Here is a 24427-nt window from a genome sequence, read left to right on the forward strand (position 1 = left end):
CGCCCCAACCTAATCTACATACATGACGTTTTATGTAATACATGGTTGCATGTTTGTCATATTTATCACTATCCTTAAGTGTTTTCATTCACAATTGGTGTGTTCACTACTATTTTTCGACTGCAGATTCGTTTTTTAGCCACTACAATGAACTTAAATCAAAGTACAACATCGACTATGTCGATTCGTTGCTTCTAGTATCGCCTCCACAGAAGTTCAAGAATTTTGTCAGTTCTTGGATCGTGTTGCAATATTATTAACGTGTAGTCATTGTGATCATAACAACAACTATAATTTTTCTAGGGAAACAAATACTTCCCGTGAGATGCGCCCCAAAATGTCCCAATATTTAAGGACATTCTTTTATACACCTCCCGCACTAAAATTGTGCAGTGATGTTACACTAGCGGTATTTACTCATGTTGGTAAAGTGGTATTGTAGATCTTGTACATCTTGTTAATATTGTAGATCTACAAGTGTTTACAATACCACAACAACAAAATAAATGAAAGTTTAATTTACCACAGGGTTGTTTACTCGACCTAAAGGTATTGTAAACATTCCATTGTATTTTTACAAGGGTTAAAACAGCTGATTGCTGTGTCGTCACTTTGTTGTGACCCAGCAAAATTTGACGGAAGGGGTTCTTTGCGATGACGTGATTTCATGTCATCTTTTGCATTGGTTCAAAGGAAGTCGTGAAAGATCCGATCTTTTCATTAGGATTTGAACCAATGCCAAGGAAGTCGTGAAAGATCCGATCTTTTCATCAGCATTTGTACCCATTCCATCGATCCAATAGAGATGATGTTTGTGTTTTTATTTACACACCTGTTTATTTTCATTTTGGTATGTTCCAGTACTGCAAAAATCTACTAATTTTTACTATTTTTTCCGATAACATAAAGGAAAAAGTGTTATCGTAGTAAAAATAAGTAGATTCTTGCAGTTTCTGGATCAGACTAAAGTTGTTAGAACTGTCGTCGTGATGTTGTCTTACATTTCCTGCATATCAAACAACTAAAATTTCTAAACAATTGGTATTATATGAAGTCCCAACCATCGAGCTAAAAATAGAATCGGACTGCACACATTGCTATTTTAAAAGTTCCCTTGTCTGTTCTAAATCTGACATAGAATGAAATCAATCAAATCTCGCTTCTTGGAATTTGAAAAAAAGTCCGAAACGAAAAGGAACAAGAATCTGAAAATAAAGAAGAAACTACTTTTGGAAAGAAACAATTAAAAATAAATTAATTAAGCATAAATGGTATTTTCCATAAAAAGTCTCTCCTCTCCGTTCGTTACATTTTGTTCTTAGAGATCCCTAAAGCAAGCCGGGTTGTAGATCCCTACATATTTCCGTCACTAAACAAAAGAGTATAAATTACCAAAATGTTGTTATAAAATAACAAAATTATAAAATAAAAGTAATTTACGAAATAAAAATACTTAAAGGAGTGCATTTGGAGTCCATGTTGAAATCTGAACTGGTGATGGGAAGATAATTCAAAAACCTTTTGTAAGATGAAAGAATATCAGTTGTGGAGAACGGAGGAAGTAATCTTTTGCGTTGCAGCGGTGGTGATTACATTGCAATTTTGGATGTAAACTTTTGAAAAACTAAACTGATAAATTAATTGTAGCTATTTCATGAATTCGTTTGAATTAATAAAGAGTTTTGTTTTTCATGAAAACCATATTTCAATACAGCATTTCCATTTTCCAAACAAGACATGAAAATTTCATGCCCAGGGGTTGGTGAAAATGACATGCCAAAGCATGGGTGAAAATGACATGTCAAATCATTGGTGGAAATGACATGCCAAAGCATTGATGGAAATGACATGCCAAAGCATTGGTGGAAATGACATGTCAACGCATTGGTTAAAATGACATGCTTAGGATCCAGAAAAGAACGTCATCTTTTGGGGTCCACGCTCATATAAAATTCATCGATGAAGATGCTAAAAAGATGACATGCTAGATCACTTGCACCCATGATTGAATGTCATCTTTGGCATCGAACATTTTGCTGGGGAGTTTTATTTATGTCCAAAGACATAAATACAACAAGATAAGACATTTTTTTGCTATCATTCTTCAGTGAATGGCTTTTGAATTTAACATAATGTTATATTACGATATGGTGATATAACATTTTTTTCTTTTATACTTTTTCACGTATTTAACCGAATTTACCGATCCAATTGACATAGAATCATTCTTGAATAGATCCTTGAATTCATAAATTTCGTTTCTGATACCATTACATGAAATGTTCCTCTTTGGTTGCGATTTTGAATTAACTGCAACCTGTTAAGGGTAATGTTTCTATACAAAGTTTCGTAAACATTTTTTTGTTGCATGCATTTTGTCTAGTCTTAGTTGTATTTATGTCTTTGTTATGTCGGAGTTTTGTTTTTTTTTTTTTTGGTAGAAAAATGGGAAAAATAAAAAGAATAAAAGAATGGAGGCCAAGAAAAAAACATTTTTTTATGAAAAAAGTGTAATAAAACTGAAACTTAAAGATAGACTTACTTAAGATGCTTTGATTTGTTTACGATATTCACAAAGAAGACATTCACACTTCGTTGTAAAAAACCCTGGTACATATAGTACTTTAACAAGAGTTGTAAATCTACCACAATGAGTGAATACCGCTACTACTTTGTTACACTACTATACTCTTTCATACGACCAAAAAGTTCCTCATCGATATACATAATAATTTTAGACCCCAAGTATGTTTGGACGAAATCCGTTTCAGACAATTTGGAGTAGATTTAGTCGATAACTCGCAAAAGGATCAACCCATTCGATTTAGAGTTGGCGGTCGAAATATTTTGTCCAAACTTAAATCAAGCTATATCGGCCCACACCCTCGGGTACTTCCACACAAAAGTTCAAAATTTTTTACAAAAATGATGCGTACGATAACTTTCGAAGGGAATAACCGATTTGGTCCATACTTTGCATATAGTAATATTTCTACCAGGCATAGAAAGGAAAACTGCAGTTTTTTCTCTCGAATCGGTTTTACTTTATTTTCTTTTTTGCAACAGGTTGTACTCAAAACCACTTTTACGACGGCACAGGTTTCTTTCAGGGGCAAGTCCATACCGTCCATGACCCGAAAACTGTAAAAAACCCATTTGCATATCGTAATATTTCGGTGAATCTTAGATAAAGTTCGAAAAACCATATAGGTCCACTCTTAGCGGTACCTCCCCCACAAAAGTTAAAAAATGTTTTGCAGAAATGGTATGCGCGATATTTCTTCAACAGAGCAACCGATTTGGTCCAAACTATGAAAACGTAACACTTTGTCCAAACGTAGCTTATGTTCGAAGATGGTTCATATCGATCCATGTCGGGCAGCTCCCTCCCAAAAGTTCAACGTTGTTGGGGTCAATTATGCATTGCCACTAAACTTGAGTTGGGTTGTCGATTGTCAGCACAACTGAGATGAAATGTTGTATTATTGATGTCAACCCAACTGGGTTGTCGATAAACGCGTTATCGATCAGTGTTTTTTCAAACTTGTGAACTCTATATTAATGCAAAAGGAACAATTCGCCAAAAAAAAAAAACTATTTTAAAATGATAAGTTCAGTAGAATTATTTTTTGATGATGAAGAAAATGTACAGTAGGGCTATAACCAAAAAAATACCACCACATAGCCGTGTAGAGAATGGAAAAATATTATGAAACACGGTCTCAATTTTTCTCTATCGCGAAACAAGTTTCCGCACCAAATGCATTGAAGTTCTGCAATGCATTTTTTAATTTTATCTGTCATAACAACATATTTGCTTTTCATTAAAATTTTTATTTTTTTATAATCTAATTTAAAATCATTATCAAAGCGTTCTGGACCAATTTCTTCTCAAATCGCGCCATTTCGGACCACATTATGATTTTTTGACACTATTGCAATTTTTGGTTTTTCTTTATAAACTCGTGAATTTTATGTTTATATTTTTTTAACATATCGGACCAGGGAATATGGAGTCATTTGAAACGAATTCGCGAAAGTTACAGGCTGTTTTTGTTGACTTTGCTTGTGAGAATCGTATTTGTTTTCTACAAAAATACAACACCAGTACCATGTGGGGAATTTGGTCCTAATAATGAAAACGCGTTTCTAAGACCGATTCTGTGAAAAAAGTTTCCGCGCCGGCCGTGATTACTAAAACCCTTTTGATATTTTTTCTACTTAACATTTTAAATTTGCTTTGTTTGAATAAATATTTATAGAAAAAAATACAATTCTCACAGGCAAAGTCAACAAAAACAGCCTGTAACTTTCGCGAATTAGTTGCAAATGACTCCATATTCTCTTGTCCGATAGGTTAAAAAAATATAAACATAAAATTCACGAGTTTATAAAGAAAAACCAAAAATTGTAATAGTGTCAAAAGTTCCTAAAATGCTCCGAAATGGCGCGATTTGAGAACAAATTGGTCCAGAATGCTTTGGTAATGATTTTAAATTAGATTACAAAAAAATAAAAAATTTAATTAAAAGCAAATATGTCGTCATAACAGCTAAAATTAAAAAATGCATTACTGAACTTCAATGCATTTGGTGCGGAAACTTTTTTCGCGATAGAGAAACATTTACGCCGTATTTCATAATAGTTTTCCATGCTCTACACGGCTATGTGGTGGTATTTTTAATATTTGCAAAAAAGTGCAAAAAGTTATATCCCTAATGTACAGGACATGACATCTATTAGAAGAAATATGAGGGACAAGTCGAATCCATTGAACTTGTCATCTGCACTGTAAGTTGAAGCTCATGTTGGAAAGATCTGTATAATCAGTAAATTATTTTAGGTTTAAGCAGTATTTTCGATTGAAAAGGATGCCGTAGTTTACATTGTGGAAACGTTATAGGATGACTTCAAAGTAAGTTACAGATCAACAGCAATACCCCCACTTTTAAAAGTGTGCGCTGCGTTGAGATTTTTTGTGGAGGGAAGTTTCCAAAAGTCCCATGACAATGATTACTCAATCTCAATCTATATTGTCGAACGTATTGAAGGAAGTTGTCCACTTGATAGAGGACAAATTGTGCCAAAATTGGATCGTTTCGAAATTGTCGGAGGAGGAAAAGAGACAAAACAAAAAAACGAAATTCCCTGGTGTTTTCGGCTGTATAGATGGACCCATGTGCACATTGGATTTGCACTCAATTTATCAACAAATATTTCAAAATGTTGTTTTATTTTTTTACCATATTTTTGATACACAAAATTAATTAATCATGCAAATAATCAACAATTGTTAAAAAAATGTTTTTTCCTTCCAATTTAACTTCTTGTTTCTTCGAAAATATTCACTGCAACTAAAAAGAACTGGTTGTTGAAAAATAGCCGATTCGTCAACTGAGATTCGCAACATCAGTTGAAGGTTGCCATACATAAAGTAATTTTGACAACTGACACCTCCACTCAACGATAATTGCTATCGATAAACGACCCCTTTGTTTAAGTGCAGTTTAAGGTCTGTTTAAGGATCCTTTGGAAATTTGTACCGAAGGTACTCCATTTGGCCTTATTTCATCGATATTATGTTTTTCGTGGGCAAGTCCATACTTCCAAAAGCTCTAAATTATACGTTGACCAACTGAAATGACTTGTGGGCGCGATGTATATTAAATGGAATGACTACCAAAATAAGATCCACTTCCAAAATGTACCATGTCCGACCATTCCTATATGTCCCTCCTCCGCAACATTTTTGAACTTTAATCCAAATCCATATTTTTGTCGACAAGTTTATACACCCAAAAAGGGCCAAACCCCTTAATAATAATTTTTGGGGTAAAAGATTTTTGTTGTGTAGCTGGTATTCGATTTGTCCATACATTCACCTCTGTCGGCAAAGTCGACTGATACTTGTTTACTGGTTTAAATGTAAATCCTTTATTATGAAATTTTTGTTTCGAAATGTTTCATTCGCTTCATTCACAATAAAGTAACAATCACAAAAAGGTAGCCACCTAAAAGTATGCTAATAATTTTTACATCGAAAGTTGCTAAAATATATTGAGTAATGGAAATGTACACTTCAATAAATACAATTTGGCGATTTTCAGGGTTTTGACAGCCAAAAAGGTGCAAACGTAGAAAATGTAATTAATTTACTTAAAAAACTTGCCTTGACACGTAAGATAAGAGCGTTTTAAAAAATGATTTACCAACCGATGTGCACTTCGGAAAATCTTGATGCCTTATGGAACTTAGTTGTAGAATATTTGAAGCAATCTATGATATCCCAACGTAGAACCATGTATCTTCTCTCACCCGATAAATAAGGAATGAAGATCACTGTTGGACTTATTACGGGTCACTCTGCAGTAGAGCTCTAACTTGAAGATGGGATGACAGTGACGACGTCTACTGTTGATTATGTGGAGATGTAAAAGAGATAGGGGCGGCCGAGAATCTATTTTGCAGGTGTCGCATGCTGCACAGAAGAAATACCAAGTACTGGAGAGATTTGAGATAGAAGCTCTTATCAGACACGCATAGATTCCATTGAGAGAATTTTGCGGGAGCGGTAATTCCTCTCGATAGATATCGCGCCCATCAGTCATTTCAGTTGGTCACCATATAATTTAGAGCTTTTAGACCATTAGATCAGGAAGCATGGATTTGTCCACAAAAAACATAATATCGAAACATAATACCTTCGGTAAAAAATTCCAAAGGATCCTCGGACGGACATTTAACCGCACTTTAAAAAAAATGTTGAGCATCCGAAGGAGTAGGAAAGGGCCCACTTTTGAACATAAACTAAGTTTGGACAAAATATTTCGACATCCAAAGTTTGTACCAAATCGGTTGCTCCGTTTAGAGATACCAGAGGTACCGGAAGGAATGGACCTATAAGCACCATCTTTGAATTTCATCAAATATTTGAAGAAATATTACGATATGCAAAGTGTGACCAATGCATTTTTTGTTCGACAGTTGTCTTGCGCACAAGCCACTACACATGCTGGCCGTAGGACTTTTTTTACAGCCTTCGGGACATTTTCCCAAGAAGTATGGACCTTGCGTGCAACGTGTTGCAAGAACAATCAAAATGATTCGAGAAGAGGTCCTAAACAGCACTATTCCGAAATTTAGTGTTGGAGATACCCGAAGGAGTTGACATATATAGCCCATATTCATACCTGATCTATGTTTAGCAGTAATATTACCAAGTGCAAAGTATGGACAAAATCAGTTACTACCTTCGAGAGTTATTGTGAGAAAAGTTTTGAACTTTCGTGGGAGAGGTACTTAAAGGAGTGGACCGATATGACCCATCTTAGAACTTGATTTAAGTTTGGGCAAAATATTATGACTACCAAATTTTGGACCGAATCGGTTTATCCGTTCGTGTGCTCCATCCACTATACATGGTGCAGGAGCTGCTTTTTAGAGCTTTCGGGTCATTTTCTCAGGAAGCATGAACCTGGCCCCAAAGTTGTTAAAACAAAAATCAAAACGAATCGAGAGGAGGTCTTAAACCTTTTCTGGAATTTGAGTGGGAGCTACCCGAAGAAGTGGACCGATATAGTCCATATTCAAACTTGATCTATGCCTTGTTAAAATATTACGTCGTGCAAAGTATGGACGATATCGGTTAGTCCTTTCGAGAGTTGTCGTGCGCATAATTTTTGCGAAAAAATATGAATTTTTGTGGGGGAGGTACCCAAGGGAGTGGACCGATATGGCCCATCCTCGAACTTAAACAAAATTTGGTCAAAATATTATGAAAGCCAAATTTTGGACCAAATCGGTCAATTCGTTCGAGAGTTATCGTGCGGTGCAGCCAGCCAGACATACGGACATACTTGGGGGTCATGAGGCACATTATGCCCGTATCACAGTGTATATACCCTCGTTAACATAAATTCTGAAGGTATAAAAATGCAATAAAAAGGTTCCATTCTCATGATATTACACAATGGACCAAAAGCCTCTGCGCATCATTAAACCTGACCTATCATAAAAGCAGAAACTGGTTGAAGCGCACAACATTGGATCCAAATTTTACACCTGGCAATATTTATTCAAAATTATATTAACTTCGATGATAGACCATATCTGGTGATTTCTGTAATAGTTTAAGTTAAACTACGTCGTTACGTTATAATCGAAATAGGATGCACACTTAAATCCCATGACAATTAGACGGGCTAGAAACAATATTTTTATGTTTTTTGGATATTTGTATTAATTCCAATCATTTTGTATCCAACTCATTTTGTGAATATTTATTACAGTTAAGTCCTTGAATATACTTTCGCCAAACAGTAAATATGTATATAAACACCATTCAAATAGTTTTCTGAGTTAATTCTTTGCACTTACCTCCAGATCTGGGCCAGGATATGATATTCGTTTTAGTTTCTCAATTTCTTCCTTAAATTTACGATTTTGTTCTTCGACTTTTTTACGTTTTTCTATTTCTCTGTCCAGTTTTTTCTTCCATGTTTCATCATTTTCAACAATGATTTCTAGACAATGTTGCAGAGTTGTTAAAACACCAGCTGTTGTGGCACGAAACGTTATAGATTCGCCCTTAAGGAAGAAGGAAACATAAAACGTTAATGGTTAAATGAACAAAACAACAAGATTGGTTACGTTATATATACCTTAAAATCAATTGGTTTTAAGCCATCGCCCAAATCTAAGGGCTTATCCATGCCCTTATTGATATCAGCACAGGCATCAAAGTATCTGTTAAGTGAAGTTAAATGGAAAAGGAAGGAACATAAACGTTAATGATTGTGTTTGTTGAACGTGATTGTTTATGGCAAATTAAAAATGACCTTCAGGCACAAGGCGTTTTTATTTTGCAATAACAAATTGCACTTAATTTAAAGGAGTTACTTCAATCATTTCATTACCTTTGCAGCGTCTCTATTTGACCAAACAAAATATCTTTGAATGTTTCAATTTCTCCAACTTTTTCCTTTAGATTGCGTTGAGTCTTTTTCAAACTACTGCCACTTGCCACGGACACTGTATTCGATTGCAAGGACATGGTGCTGCCATGACGTCGCAATGATGTTGTATCTGTACTGGTACTGTCCTCCTTGTACATACGCAACACTTCCACCCAGTGCATTCGATCCTCGGGTGTATCGGCACGTAAACACCAGTTATTATAATTATTGACCACAACATCGAAACGGAGTTCATCGGACTCGTGAGGCTAGGCAAAAAATAAAAAATAAAGGGGTGTTATAGATAAAGGATATAATTTAATTAAATTTTTGTTGACAATTGTAAAGTGGCATATGTTAAACCTATAATTGTATATAAAAGGATAATTAGTTTTGATGATACTGAAATATGAAATTACAACGACAGTGGATGGGGAATAAAAAAAAGTTAAGTCTTTGTTTTAATACTTTCCGCCATAATACAAAGAGTATTCAATCCTAGCCAAAAACACACTACTATAAAAACAACGAACGGCGAAAGTCTTAAGGACCACGATTTGTGCATCTACACCTCCTGGAAAGAGTGCTTCTCCAAACCCTTTGTGCAAGAAAGGGCTCTTCTCTGAAAGACACGGTCCTTTTATAGACCCGTTTTAAAGGTAAGGGTGCTTCTATAGACCCGTTTTAAAGGTAAGGGTGCTTCTATAGACCCGTTCTGAAAGAAAGGGTGATTCTATAGACCCATTATGAAAGAAAGGGTGCGTCTATAGACCTGTTCTGAAATAAAGGGTGCTTCTATAGACACGTTCTGAAAGAAAGGGTGCTCCTATAGACCCGTTCTGAAAGAAAGTGTGATTCTATTGACCCATTCTGAAAGACAGCGTGCTTCTATAGACCCGTTCTGAAAGAAAGTGTGCTTCTATAGACCTGTTCTGAAAGAAAGGGTGCTACTATAGACCCGTTCTGAAAAAAGGATGCTTCTATAGACCCCTTCTGAAATAAAGAGTGCTTCTATAGACCCGTTCTGAAATAAAGGGTGCTTCTATAGACCCGTTCTGAAATAAAGGGTGCTTCTATAGACCCGTTCTGAAATAAAGGGTGCTTCTATAGACCCGTTATGAAATAAAGGGTGCTTCTATAGACCCGTTCTGAAAGAAAGGGTGCTCCTGAAACAAGCACCCCTCTGAAGAAGCACCTTTCTACAGACCCGTTCTGAAAGAAAGGGTGCTCCTGAAACAAGCACCCTTCTGAAGAAACACCTTTCTATAGACCCGTTGTGAAAGAAAGAAAAGGTACCTCTATAGACCCGTTATGAAAGAAAGGGTGCATCTGAATGAAAGGGTGCTTCTATAGACCCGTTCTGAAAGAAAGGGTGCTTCTATAGACCCGTTCTGAAAGAAAGGGTGCTTCTATAGACCCGTTCTGAAAGAAAGGGAGATTCCATAGACCTGTTCTGAAAGAAAGGGTGCTTCTATAGACCCGTTCTTAAAGAAAGGCTGCTTCTATAGACCCGTTCTGAAAGAAAGGCTGCTTCTACAGACCCGTTCTGAAAGAAAGGCTGCTTCTACAGACCCGTTCTGAAAGAAAGGGTGCTTCTATAGGCCCGTTCTGAAAGGGTGATTCTATAGACCCGTTCTGAAAGAAAGGGTGCCTCTATAGACCCGTTCTGAAAGAAAGGGTGCTTCTATAGACCCGTTCTGAAAGAAAGGATGCTTCTATAGACTCGTTCTGAAAGTAAGGGTACTTCTATAGACCCGTTCTGAAAGAAAGGGTGCTTCTATAGACCTGTTCTGAAAGAAAGGGTGCTTCTATAAACTCGTTCTGAAAGAAAGGGTGCTTCTATAGACCCGTTCTGAAAGAAAGGGTGCTTCTATAGACCTGTTCTGAAAGAAAGGGGGCTTCTATAGACCCGTTCTGAAAAAAGGATGCTTCTATAGACCCCTTCTGAAATAAAGGGTGCTTCTATAGACCCGTTCTGAAAGAAAGGGTGCTTCTATAGACCCGTTCTGAAAGAAAGTGTGCTTCTATAGACCCGTTCTGAAAGAAAGGGTGCTTCTATAGACCCGTTCTGAAAGAAAGGGTCCTTCTATAGACCCGTTCCGAAAGAAAGGGTGCTTCTATAGACCCGTCCTGAAAAACAGGGTGCTTCTATACACCCGTTTTGAAAGAAGGGGCGTTTCTATAGACCCGTTCTGAGAGAAAGGGTGCTTCTATAGACCCGTTCTGAAAGAAAGGGTGCTTCTATAGACCCGTTCTGAAAGAAAGGGTGCTTCTATAGACCCGTTCTGAAAGAAAGGGTGCTTCTATAGACCCGTTCTGAAAGAAAGGGCGCTTCTATAGACAAGTTCTGAAAGAAAGGTTTCTTTTATAGATCCGTACTAAAAGAAAGGGTGCTTCTATAGACCCGTTCTAAAAGAAAGGGTGCTCCTATAGACCCGTTCTAAAAGAAAGGGTGCTCCTATAGACCCGTTCTAAAAGAAAGGGTGCTCCTATAGACCCGTTCTAAAAGAAAGGGTGCTTCTATAGATCTTTCTGAAAGAAAGGGTGCTCCTATAGACCCGTTCTAAAAGAAAGGGTACTCCTAGAGACCCGTTCTAAAAGAAAGGGTGCTCCTATAGACCCGTTCTAAAAGAAAGGGTGCTCCTATAGACCCGTTCTAAAAGAAAGGGTGCTCCTATAGACCCGTTCTAAAAGAAAGGGTGCTCCTATAGACCCGTTCTAAAAGAAAGGGTGCTCCTATAGACCCGTTCTAAAAGAAAGGGTGCTCCTATAGACCCGTTCTAAAAGAAAGGGTGCTCCTATAGACCCGTTCTAAAAGAAAGGGTGCTCCTATAGACCCGTTCTAAAAGAAAGGGTGCTCCTATAGACCCGTTCTAAAAGAAAGGGTGCTCCTATAGACCCGTTCTAAAAGAAAGGGTGCTTCTATAGATCTTTCTGAAAGAAAGGGTGCTCCTATAGACCCGTTCTAAAAGAAAGGGTGCTTCTATAGATCTTTCTGAAAGAAAGGGTGCTTCTATAGACCCGTTCTAAAAGAAAGGGTGCTCCTATAGACCCGTTCTAAAAGAAAGGGTGCTTCTATAGACCCGTTCTAAAAGAAAGGGTGCTCCTATAGACCCGTTCTAAAAGAAAGGGTGCTCCTATAGACCCGTTCTAAAAGAAAGGGTGCTCCTATAGACCCGTTCTAAAAGAAAGGGTGCTCCTATAGATCTTTCTGAAAGAAAGGGTGCTCCTATAGATCTTTCTGAAAGAAAGGGTGCTCCTATAGATCTTTCTGAAAGAAAGGGTGCTCCTATAGATCTTGCTGAAAGAAAGGGTGCTCCTATAGATCTTTCTGAAAGAAAGGGTGCTCCTATAGATCTTTCTGAAAGAAAGGGTGCTCCTATAGATCTTTCTGAAAGAAAGGGTGCTCCTATAGATCTTTCTGAAAGAAAGGGTGCTCCTATAGATCTTTCTGAAAGAAAGGGTGCTCCTATAGATCTTTCTGAAAGAAAGGGTGCTCCTATAGATCTTTCTGAAAGAAAGGGTGCTCCTATAGATCTTTCTGAAAGAAAGGGTGCTCCTATAGATCTTTCTGAAAGAAAGGGTGCTCCTATAGATCTTTCTGAAAGAAAGGGTGCTCCTATAGATCTTTCTGAAAGAAAGGGTGCTCCTATAGATCTTTCTGAAAGAAAGGGTGCTCCTATAGATCTTTCTGAAAGAAAGGGTGCTCCTATAGATCTTTCTGAAAGAAAGGGTGCTCCTATAGATCTTTCTGAAAGAAAGGGTGCTCCTATAGATCTTTCTGAAAGAAAGGGTGCTCCTATAGATCTTTCTGAAAGAAAGGGTGCTCCTATAGATCTTTCTGAAAGAAAGGGTGCTCCTATAGATCTTTCTGAAAGAAAGGGTGCTCCTATAGATCTTTCTGAAAGAAAGGGTGCTCCTATAGATCTTTCTGAAAGAAAGGGTGCTCCTATAGATCTTTCTGAAAGAAAGGGTGCTCCTATAGATCTTTCTGAAAGAAAGGGTGCTCCTATAGATCTTTCTGAAAGAAAGGGTGCTCCTATAGATCTTTCTGAAAGAAAGGGTGCTCCTATAGATCTTTCTGAAAGAAAGGGTGCTCCTATAGATCTTTCTGAAAGAAAGGGTGCTCCTATAGATCTTTCTGAAAGAAAGGGTGCTCCTATAGATCTTTCTGAAAGAAAGGGTGCTCCTATAGATCTTTCTGAAAGAAAGGGTGCTCCTATAGATCTTTCTGAAAGAAAGGGTGCTCCTATAGATCTTTCTGAAAGAAAGGGTGCTCCTATAGATCTTTCTGAAAGAAAGGGTGCTCCTATAGATCTTTCTGAAAGAAAGGGTGCTCCTATAGATCTTTCTGAAAGAAAGGGTGCTCCTATAGATCTTTCTGAAAGAAAGGGTGCTCCTATAGATCTTTCTGAAAGAAAGGGTGCTCCTATAGATCTTTCTGAAAGAAAGGGTGCTCCTATAGATCTTTCTGAAAGAAAGGGTGCTCCTATAGATCTTTCTGAAAGAAAGGGTGCTCCTATAGATCTTTCTGAAAGAAAGGGTGCTCCTATAGATCTTTCTGAAAGAAAGGGTGCTCCTATAGATCTTTCTGAAAGAAAGGGTGCTCCTATAGATCTTTCTGAAAGAAAGGGTGCTCCTATAGATCTTTCTGAAAGAAAGGGTGCTCCTATAGATCTTTCTGAAAGAAAGGGTGCTCCTATAGATCTTTCTGAAAGAAAGGGTGCTCCTATAGATCTTTCTGAAAGAAAGGGTGCTCCTATAGATCTTTCTGAAAGAAAGGGTGCTCCTATAGATCTTTCTGAAAGAAAGGGTGCTCCTATAGATCTTTCTGAAAGAAAGGGTGCTCCTATAGATCTTTCTGAAAGAAAGGGTGCTCCTATAGATCTTTCTGAAAGAAAGGGTGCTCCTATAGATCTTTCTGAAAGAAAGGGTGCTCCTATAGATCTTTCTGAAAGAAAGGGTGCTCCTATAGATCTTTCTGAAAGAAAGGGTGCTCCTATAGATCTTTCTGAAAGAAAGGGTGCATCTATAGATCTTTCTGAAAGTATATAGATCTATCTGAAAGTAAGGGTGCTCCTATAGATCTTTCTGAAAGAAAGGGTGCTCCTATAGATCTTTCTGAAAGAAAGGGTGCTCCTATAGATCTTTCTGAAAGAAAGGGTGCATCTATAGATCTTTCTGAAAGTATATAGATCTATCTGAAAGTAAGGGTGCTCCTATAGATCTTTCTGAAAGTAAGGGTACTTCTATAGACCCGTTCTGAAATAAAGGTTGCTTCTATAGACCCGTTCTGAAATAAAGGTTGCTTCTATAGACCCGTTCTGAAATAAAGGTTGCTTCTATAGACTCGTTCTGAAAGTAATGGTGCTTCTATAGACACTTCTGAAATAAAGGTTGCTTCTATAGACACTTCTGAAATAAAGGTTGCTTCTATAGACACTTCTGAAATAAAGGTTGCTTCTATAGACTCGTTCTGAAAGTAAGGGTACTTCTATAGACCGTTCTGAAATAAAGGTTGCTTCTCAAGACTCGTTCTGAAAGTAAGGGTACTTCTATAGACCCGTTCTGAAAGTAAGGGTGCTTCCATGGTACAATAATTCATAGGTAGGCCAGGTATGAGAATCGCCAAAAAAATGCAACCCTGTCGCTATGGCTTCAAACGTCAAAATTGTTTTGATGAATGATAACGGATGAGTAAACAAAGAAGAAGAAGAACGAAATGTTGGAATGAAAACAAAACAGAGTTGAATTTTTTGATCAATAATAAATATCAACTCTGCATGTCAACTCGGTTTTGACAGATTAAGCCATAACAAAAAAAAATTGTAATCAGCTGTTAGCTGTGGCCTACCTAAGAATTATTGTACCATGGGTGCTTCTATAAACCCGATCTGAAAGAAAGGGTGCTTCTATAGACCCGTTCTGAAAAAAGGGTGCTTCTATAGACCCGTTCTGAAAAAAGGGTGCTGCTACAGACCCGTTCTGAAAGAAAGGGTGATTCTATAGACCCGTTCTGAGGGAAAGGGTGCTTCTATAGACCCGTTCCGAAAAAAAGGTTGCTTCTATAGACCCGTTCTGAAATAAAGGGTGATTCTATAGACCCGTTCTGAAAAAAGGGTGCTTCTACAGACCCTTACTGAAAGAAAGGGTGCTTCTATAGACTCGTTCTAAAAGAAAGGGTGCTTCTATAAACCTGTTCTGAAAGGAAGGGTGCTTCTATAGACCCGTTCTGAAAGAAAGGGTGCTTCTCTACACCCTGTTATAACAAAACTTTGCTTCTCTAGACCCTGTTAGAAAGACCCATTCGGACCCCAGACCCTTTCTGTTAATAGTCATTTTTGTACGAGTCTTAACCGGAAGCTAAACATTCCAATGCTTGGGAGTACCCATTGCTGCTGTAAAAATGTACTGATAATATAATTTCTAAATTCCGATAGCCCAATAGTAGTATATATCGCTACAATCATAATAATAAATTCCATTAACCACAGCACTATCAGCATTGTTCTTCACAATTGTAAAGTTATTGTAAATATAACAAAAGCAGCTAATAGAATAGCGCCTGAATTAAAATATGACTTGCAATCAAATGCCGACCGATAGTGTTTTGAAGTATTTCTTATTGTAAAATTAGATAATTCATGTAGAACATTAATTTGAAATTGAAATATTTGTCGCTTTTAGCTCAACGGTAAACAGTGGCAATTGTTTGGTTAATAGGCGACAAAATAAATCAACGTTGCAATTCATGTTAATTTTGTACTCCCTTGAAAAAGAAAACAACACAACATACACATGTATTTGACTACTTCTTTAATTGACTTCTATTCAATTAACAATGACGTCATATTACTTTTTCATTGTTGTTGGGGATTTTTGTGTTTCTTATTGTTGTTGTGTGCTGTTTTTGTTCTAATTAATGGGAGTTTACATTGTTATCAGAACAGAAAGTAAGTACAAATGTACGTTGTTGTCAGTGTGATTCAATTGAAAAAAATAAATGCAGGAACATTAGGTGGGATTAGGTGGGAATTGAAAAATGTTGTAAAAGATAAAATTTACAAGGGCTTCGTTTATGATTCACAAAATTGTCTTAAATATTTCGTATCAACAACCTAACATACCTACTAAAAATGTTAAAATGTATATCACAGGGAGCCTTTGTTATCCTGATCCCAACGACATATGGTTTTCCCGGGGAGACAATAATTTTCAAGATAAGAGTCTTAACTTATCGGAAATGCCTTACTCTAACACTTTTTTGTTGCTTAGGAGTACCCTTCGGATTGAACTGAAATTTTTATCATTGGCAGTCCTTGTTATCCATCGATATATAGTTTTCCGCAGGAACTCCATACATTCCAGGTACGGGTATTGACAACTATTTTAATTACAGTGCTGGACATATCAATGGAAACTTTTTTCCGAAAACTATATATAATAATTTTTGACTAAATTAATTTATTCCTTAGTTAGATATATATACCTTTATATGTTTGCATAAAATGAAATATGCAGGTATATTTGACTAAGGAATAAATGTACTTAGTCAAAAATTATTATATTTAGTTTTCTGGAAAAAGTTTCCATTGATATGTCCAGCACTGTATGTTAATGAGGTAAATATGCGCGTAACCGACTTTTGCACCTGTCTATAAGAAAAAGGCTTAAATTAAGGCCGGATACTTAAGAAAACTTTCAAGAGAATCCTCTCTATTTATTTGGGATTAAGACTTATATATTTTGTTTCCCAAAAATTCATTCTTGAATCCAGGGTTGAACAAAAAAAATCAATGAAACTGATGAAGATCTATGGTGCAGTCCGAAACTATAGTCTTCCCTGCCTTACCTCTTCGTAAACGATGCCAATTTTCACACTATATTAAAACAGGTAAAAATATTAAAACAAGTACATTCAGCCTGTGTGAGTTGAAACTTTCATCTACGGGCAGATTGAAAAGCGGCCATGCAACCAAGATCACTTTCTCTTAAAATTATGTATTAAGAAGGTTTTATGAACTTCCTGAACGGATGAACTTGCTCACAAAAATATGGATTTGAATTAAAACTCAAAATTGTTGAGGAAAAGGTACCATTTTAGAAGTGATCTTATTTTTGGAAATCATTTCTTTTCGATAGATATCGTAGCCACCAGTCATTTCAGTTGATCACCGTACAATTTAGAGCTTTTGGACCACCACGTCAGACTGCATGCACTTGAGCACGAAAAACATAATATTGCTGTAAACAAGACCACAAGGAGGTTTGGACTTCAGGAACAAGAAGTCCAAACCCCACAGAGTGAAACAGGTTGTTCCCCAAGGCGGGTGATATCTCCGGAACTGTTTAACCTCTACATTTCCTGTATTCAATCCCACGGCAGCGGGTTCTTACGTACCGGATTGACACGGAACAACACAAATCCAATGTTCCGGCCAGCGGCTGCCACCTCAGTGTGTACATGTTCGTATTTGTTTCGTCGAACAAAGGCGGCAGTGCAGGAAACCAAGCTGAACAACAACCACAGCTTAGAGCATTGTGATGGTTACAATGTTCTGAGGAAAGATCGCACCAGAAGTGGAGGTGGGGGATTGGCTTTCCTATTGCACCAGTCTGTTCAATACAGACCTATCTCGCTTGAGCCTGTCTCTAATGACCCATACATGGAATGTATGGGGGTAGCAGTCAGGTGTGGAGCTGCCGAGATAGAGTTGCTGAATGTATACATCCCGCCGAGAAATAGCTGTATCCCTGATTATAGGCCTGACATTGGCCCGCTCTTGCAAGGTCATAATCGTCTAGTCCTGGGGGATTTTAATGCGCATCATGAGATGTGGCATTCGGCCCTCGGAAACGACCAGAGAGGTACAGCGCTGGCTGAGCAGATTGATAGCTCTACGTTTTGCACGGTCAATGAGGACGCCCCTACCAGAATTAGAGGAGAGCGTCACAGTTCGCCTGACATAACCATCGTGTCACCTGGTCTGACAAATGACTTTACCTGGCAACTCGTCATTTCCCTTGGATCAGACCATCTCCCCATAATTGTCTCCATTAGCAGACCACCCGACTTCATCACCTCTAAACGCCGCACGTTCGTCAATCATAAAAAAGCTGATTGGCCGAGTTTCAGAAAGTTCACCAATCACCGCTTCAGAGAATTGCCCAATCCTTCTGATGTTCGGGTAGCGGAAAGGACGTTCCGGGACATCATCACTGCTGCAGCCGCTCGCCATATCCCTGCTGGTCGAATACCCGAAGTAAGACCAAATTTCCCAGCAGAGGCGACGGGATTAGCAAACGAGCGTGATGAGCTTCGTCGTATCAACCCCAATGACCCCAGAGTCAGGGAGCTGACACTGGAAGTTAACAGGCTGGTCGGCGAGCATAAGCGGAACAAATGGTTAAATCATCTAAAGAGCTGCAACATTGGAGCCGGTATAGGTGAATTGTGGGCAACGGTTAAGTCACTCTCGAACCCTGGAAGAAGGGAAGATAGGACCTCAGTCACGTTTGCCGACGTTACGTTGACTGACCCGAAGAGGTGCGCAAGTAATTTCAATCGACAGTTTGTCGAGCATTCCGAGAGTGACAGGGCGAAGAGAAGAGTATTACGTCGCATCAGATCTCTTCCTGCCGAGGATGAACCACCACAATTTACAATGGATGATGTTGCCAATGCCATCAGGAACGCTAAATCATCCAAAGCGTTGGGCCCTGATGGAATCTCCATGGTAATGTTGAAGCAGCTGGATGAGCCGGGAGTCGAGTATCTCACCAAAGTCTTCAACTTGTCGCTAGCCACCCTCGTTGTTCCCGAAGTCTGGAAAATGGGCAGGGTGGTACCACTACGGAAGCCAGGCAAGGATGCCAGCAAAAGTGAATCGTACAGACCGATTTCGCTTTTGTCGCCCGTAGCAAAGACACTTGAGGCCTTGATCCTCCCCAGTATCAGAAATAGCTATCAAGTTGCCGATCATCAACATGGATTCCGTAAGCAGCATAGCACGACAACAGCGATGCACGCCATTACCACATATATCTGTAAGGACTCAACCAGAGACGGCCGTGCGATAGAACAGTGATGGTGGCTCTTGACTTATCAGGCACTCCACGCTGTTTGAGGACATTGAGCAGACAACCCTCCGGCCAAGCTTGAAACGTTGGATAGTCAACTATATGTGTGGACGCCAGTCGTACGTGGAATTCAGGAATAAGAAGTCCAAACCCCGTAGAGTGAAACAGGGAGTTCCCCAAGGTGAGGTGATATCTCTCCTGTATTCCACCCCCTCCAGACGGCATTGAGATCGTGACGTATGCGGATGATTGCACGATCTTGGCGGCGGGTACCTATCCTGATGACATCTGTGAGAGACTGAACAACTATTTAACTGATCTTACCACCTTTTTCCATTCGAGGAATATGCAGATTTCCCCCACAAAATCTACAGCCACTCTGTTCACCACATGGACAGCGCAGTTTGGACGTGAGTTGAATGTCGTGGTCGACGGTAGCAGAATTCCGACCACAAACTGCCCTAAAATTTTAGGGGTCACATTCGACACTACATTCACGTCGTGCGCACACGCCACAGCTATCTGCGACAAGTTGAAAAGTAGGAACAAGGTCCTCAAGTCCCTGGCCGGCAGCAGATAAAGAAACCTTGTGCAGATAAAGAAACCTTGTTGAGCACATATAACGCGATAGGTCGGTCTGTGGTAAGCTATGCGGCTCCAGTCTGGTCCCCGAGATTGTGTGATTCGAACTGGAAAAAGATTCAAACTTGCCAGAATGCCGCCCTGAGAACAGCAACAGGGTGTCTCCTCAAGTCTTCTGTGGACAATCTACAAGAGGAGGCAAAAATTCTTCCTGTAAAGCAACACAATGAGATGCTTTCGTTGCAGTACCTGCTTGGATGTTATCGTGTGAGCCATCCCAATCACCATCTTGTGGGTAGGCCCGGCCCATTCAGGCAGATCAGGAAGGATATCCATGCTCTAGAGGGAGAGGTCCAACGATACAGGAGAGAACCCCTAGATCAACAGCATATCAAGCAGGATTGAATAGCATTCACACGGACGCAGTTGCCAAGGCCTTAAGCAATTATAGTGTGAATAAAGTACTCGGAGTACATCCTCCATCTATCGCAGCTGAGGAGCGTCAGCTGCCACGACAAACTCGAGTAGTTTTGGCTCAACTACGCTCGGGATATTGCAGTCGCCTAAATTCTTATTGGGCGGAAATCGATCGCGCCGTGCAAGACATCTGCCCAGTATGCGGCATGGGCTCGCACGACACACTGCGTCTTTTCAACTGCCCTGCCAAACCTACTCTTCGAACTCCAGTGAATCTGTGTTCAGATCTCATCGAAGCAGCCACTTTCCTGGAACTGGAGATAGATCCAGAGCCAGATTGAGAAGAAAGGTCAAACACGCAAACACACAATAATAAACACTGTTACAACAACAACAAGGAACAGCTTCGGTATAAATTTCTAAAGGATCTTCTAACAGATCTTAAACTGCACTAAAACAATGAATGAACTTTTGTGGGGGAAGTACCCTACGGAGAAGACCGCTCGGGTCATTTCCTCAGGAAGTATGGATTTACCCCTGCAAAAACATGTACCGTCGTAATGGTGGCAGCGAATACAAATTGTCACAACAAAAGTCGAAGGCATTCGAGAGGAGGTCTTAAACTGCACTTTTCCGAATTTTTTGTGGGAGGTATCCGAACAAGTGGACCGATAGTGTCCATATTGGAACCCGATCTATATCTGGAAGAAGTAATACGATGTGCAAAGTTTGGACCAAATCGATTGCTCCCTTAGAAAGTTATCGTTCACACCGTTTTGCAGAAAAATGTTGAACTTTTGTAGGCGAGGCACCCGAAGGAGTGAAACGATACGGCCTTCTTCGAACTTAAAATAAATTTGGGCAAAATATTAAGAATTGCAAAGTGTGGTTCGAATCGGCTGATCCGTTCGAAAGTAATCGTGCGCACCAGCTAGCCAGACGGACGGACCTGGCTAAATCGACGCCAAAATGGTATTGTCAGAAACTAATTTTGTTTGGGGTCTAAAAGGATTTTTGGTCGTATCAAAGTGTATATACCCACTTTAGTCTAAAGGCTGAGGGTATAACAACGTCTCTGGCTATTTTGAAAAAAAAATACAACTTCTAATGTAAGGAAAGCCTACACTTGCAGCTGTCATAGGAGAAAGGCTTAAGACCCCGGCCAAAAGCCGGCTACTAGGAGAAAACTTACAGTTTGATAGAAAGTCGAAGGCCGCCTTCTTAAATAACATTTACAATTAACATTTTTTACAATGTTAAGATAATTTTTTAATAAACTATTATCAGAAATTGTAAGCGGTATTATAAATACTCTTCGTGGGCTTTAGAACGATGCCTAATATTGTCCCGCTACTGAAGCCAGGCAAGGCTGCCAACAGAGGTGAATCGTACAAGCCAATTTCCCTCCTGTCGCCAGTAGCAACAATTTCAGATGCACTACTTCTACGCACGATGAGAATCTGTGTTCCAGTTGCCCAACATCAACATGGATTCCGGAAAATGCATAGTACTACCTCAACATTACACGTAATATCCACACATATCAGTAGAGGACTGATCCAGAACAGGTCGTGCGACCGAACAGTCATGGTTGCACTATACGTTTCCCCTATCTCTTCTTGAAGCCTAATGTAAGTAAATTGTGACTTTCAAACCAAATGACAATCTCAATGTACCTCCATGTACCCCAAATGCAATAAAGGATAGTACGTCTAAAAAAGGCTATTAAAGGAAATAAATAAAGAAAAGCAATACGTCATCGTTTTTATGTCAATTAAAATTGGCCGACAAACACTGTTCTGTCAGTTCTGTACATGAAGATAAACATCAGCACACTAATGTAGTTGGGGCCATATTGCGGTTTTCAAAAAAGAGACTAAAAAGAACATTACCACCACCCAGCTTAATTGTATCGATAGAAAAATAGCAATGACGTGACAACAACAGCAAATTGGAATTGGTCATCAAAGACAACAATCTATGCGGGTCAAAAGTCAAAGCACACATGATTTCAATTTAATTGAATTTCAAATAAAATATTCTAGCAATGGAGACTATACTAAATAAAGAACACCAACAAGAACAAATATATTTTTCATATATAGGCCGGCCATTCCATCAATGAGATATGCATTTCAAATTATCCACTTTGCATATGTAGGTATGCATCGTTCAAACCTTTTTACAACTTACCTTAATTGTTGCTCGGCTAAGGCTAATAGCACCACGACAACCAAAATCTGATTCTGATTCCGATTTATAATAGGATAGGGTGCCATCTTTTAAGACTATATATCGCGGTTGCCAACCATAGATGTAATTGGTCCATTTGCTTAGATATCCTCGCAATTCCACACTGCTATTGTCAATGAATTCCGGTTCGGAATCACTGCTTGGCGGGTCAACCATGGTATTTGAAGATGATAATCGAGGCGAAGAAGATGATGTTGTTGTTGTTACCACCGTTTGGGGTGGGGCTGTTTTGCCGGTACCACTTGCCACTTGAACGCCACCATTCAATAGTGGTTTAACATAATTCATTACTTGCGTTGTGCAGTTGTTGTTGATTTTGTTTGTTTATTTGTTTTTGCCTTCTTGGTGTTGTCTGTCTGCCTGTTGTGTGTTCTAATTATAAGCAACAAGAGGGAGGCCACGACAAGAGCAACAACTACAGCTGGAAACAAAACAAATCTTTTTTTGAACACCAAACCACTTTTCCAAGTTCTGGGGCGTTGTTTATATTAAACAAATATAGAAAAAACCAAAGGAATTTAATGGACGGACGGCCACGTAATTTCAATTATTTTAATAAAAACTCAACTTGACAGTCACTGAAGAGTGAGTAGAGCAATTCTTTTGTTATCTTTGGATTTATGTTCTTTGCACACACACTCACATTAACAACACAATCTCTTTAATTAGGCAGGCACAAAAACAATAAAAAAAAGCAATAATCTTTAATTATCCGCATTGGATGAGGATTAAATTATCACTATCCAAAGAGGGACAGAGTAACATTACCGACCCGACCGATTGACCAAATCAAAGAACTTTTTTTTTGCGAAAAATAATTCTTTTCGAGTATGCAGATATATTGCATTTATAAACAGTTTAGTTCCATTTGTTATTATGTAAATTGGCAATTTTTTAATGAATTTATTAATTTATTTTTATTGCCGTTCTGAATTGTTGTTTCACTCGTCCACTTCTTTCGTTTTATTCCAAAAGCAAAAAATAAATTTGACGTCTAATATCTCGTAGTTGTGTTGTTTATGTTTTTCTCTATTGTGAATACAAATCACAATAATGTGTTTTGACAGTTTTTGTCGATAATCAGCTGATGTTTTTGATGGAGCCTAGTCTCATGTTACACACTGAAAGTTTATATGAAATTAAATTGATTTTTATTTGCCGATGATTAATTTAATGAAATTATACGTTTATAGGGGATTGAGATGAGGGGAGATGTATAGCTATTCCTTTCCTAATCTTCTGTGCCTAATAGCTCATTTAGAGTAGCCATAAATCCTCGACTGGATTTAATAAATCCAGTACAAATCTCATTGCATTTAGATATACATTTTGGAGGATTTAAATGGCAGTCAGCTGATTTTTGTTCATAGCACAATTAAGGTCAGAAAAGAATCAATCGTCGCTTGCTTTGCTTGCTTCCCAAATGTCAAATTATAAAGGAATGCCAGAGCCTCCTAAAGGGGAACGCAGGCGGATTTGCAAAGAGGGTTTGGCATTCCTTTATAATTTTACATTTGGGGAAGGAAGCAAAGCAAGCGACGATTGATTCTGTTCTGGCCTTTACTGAAAATGTTAGCACATTATGCCATGGTTTAATAAGAAAGGTTATAGTACGTTTATATATAACCGGATTTAACAAACCCACTGGGTTTCAAATGTCAATTCCTTTGCGTATACGTCAAATAAATCCTCATAAAGAAGGTTAACCCTGTAAAAGGCTATAATATAAACATGGCCTTATAGTACGTTTGTATATAACCGGATTAAACAAACCCACTGGGTTTCAAATGTCAATTTCATTGCGTATACGTCACATAAATCTTGAATAAGAAGGTTAACCCAGCAAAAGGCTATAATATGTGTGTTCGTTTACTCAAAATTTGTACAAATTGTTACTGAATGCTGTTCGTTTACACTTCAGTTCGATACAAAAGACATTAGTCGTTTGCAAGAAGTTACTGGACTTGTACAAATTTGTACAAATTATTGAGTAAACGAACACACCTAATATAAACATGGCCTTAGCTAAAGCTTTCTGTCAATTTAAATTTTTTCTTTCGACCGTTCCTAAAACGTCAAAACAAAATACACAATCTGTTTATGTGTGTGTGCTGTTTGAATAATATGCCAAACAATTTTAA

At 38.5% G+C, this 24427-nt stretch overlaps 1 protein-coding gene across 3 annotated transcripts in view; it reads right to left on the bottom strand.

The window, feature by feature from the left end:
- The window catches only part of cert (ceramide transfer protein), a 73155-nt gene extending 49817 nt beyond the window's left edge, over positions 1-23338 (bottom strand). The window contains exons 1-5 of one of the 3 annotated variants that reach the window (XM_073984108.1): positions 22930-23328; positions 22227-22757; positions 8916-9223; positions 8661-8745; positions 8377-8586 (exon numbers count right to left, since the gene is read on the bottom strand). In XM_073984108.1, the coding sequence (XP_073840209.1) occupies positions 8377-8586; positions 8661-8745; positions 8916-9223; positions 22227-22574 (951 nt within the window). In that variant the 5' untranslated portion in view covers positions 22575-22757; positions 22930-23328. Of the gene's footprint in view, positions 1-8376; positions 8587-8660; positions 8746-8915; positions 9224-22226 lie in introns of all 3 variants that reach the window. The other 2 variants (XM_073984109.1, XM_073984107.1) reach the window with 2 other exon arrangements.
- Positions 23339-24427: the final 1089 nt, after the last annotated feature.

The sequence above is a fragment of the Musca autumnalis genome, unplaced genomic scaffold (assembly GCF_047663935.1).
Source record: "Musca autumnalis isolate F117 unplaced genomic scaffold, ASM4766393v1 scaffold_4, whole genome shotgun sequence".
Taxonomy (NCBI): domain Eukaryota; kingdom Metazoa; phylum Arthropoda; class Insecta; order Diptera; family Muscidae; genus Musca; species Musca autumnalis.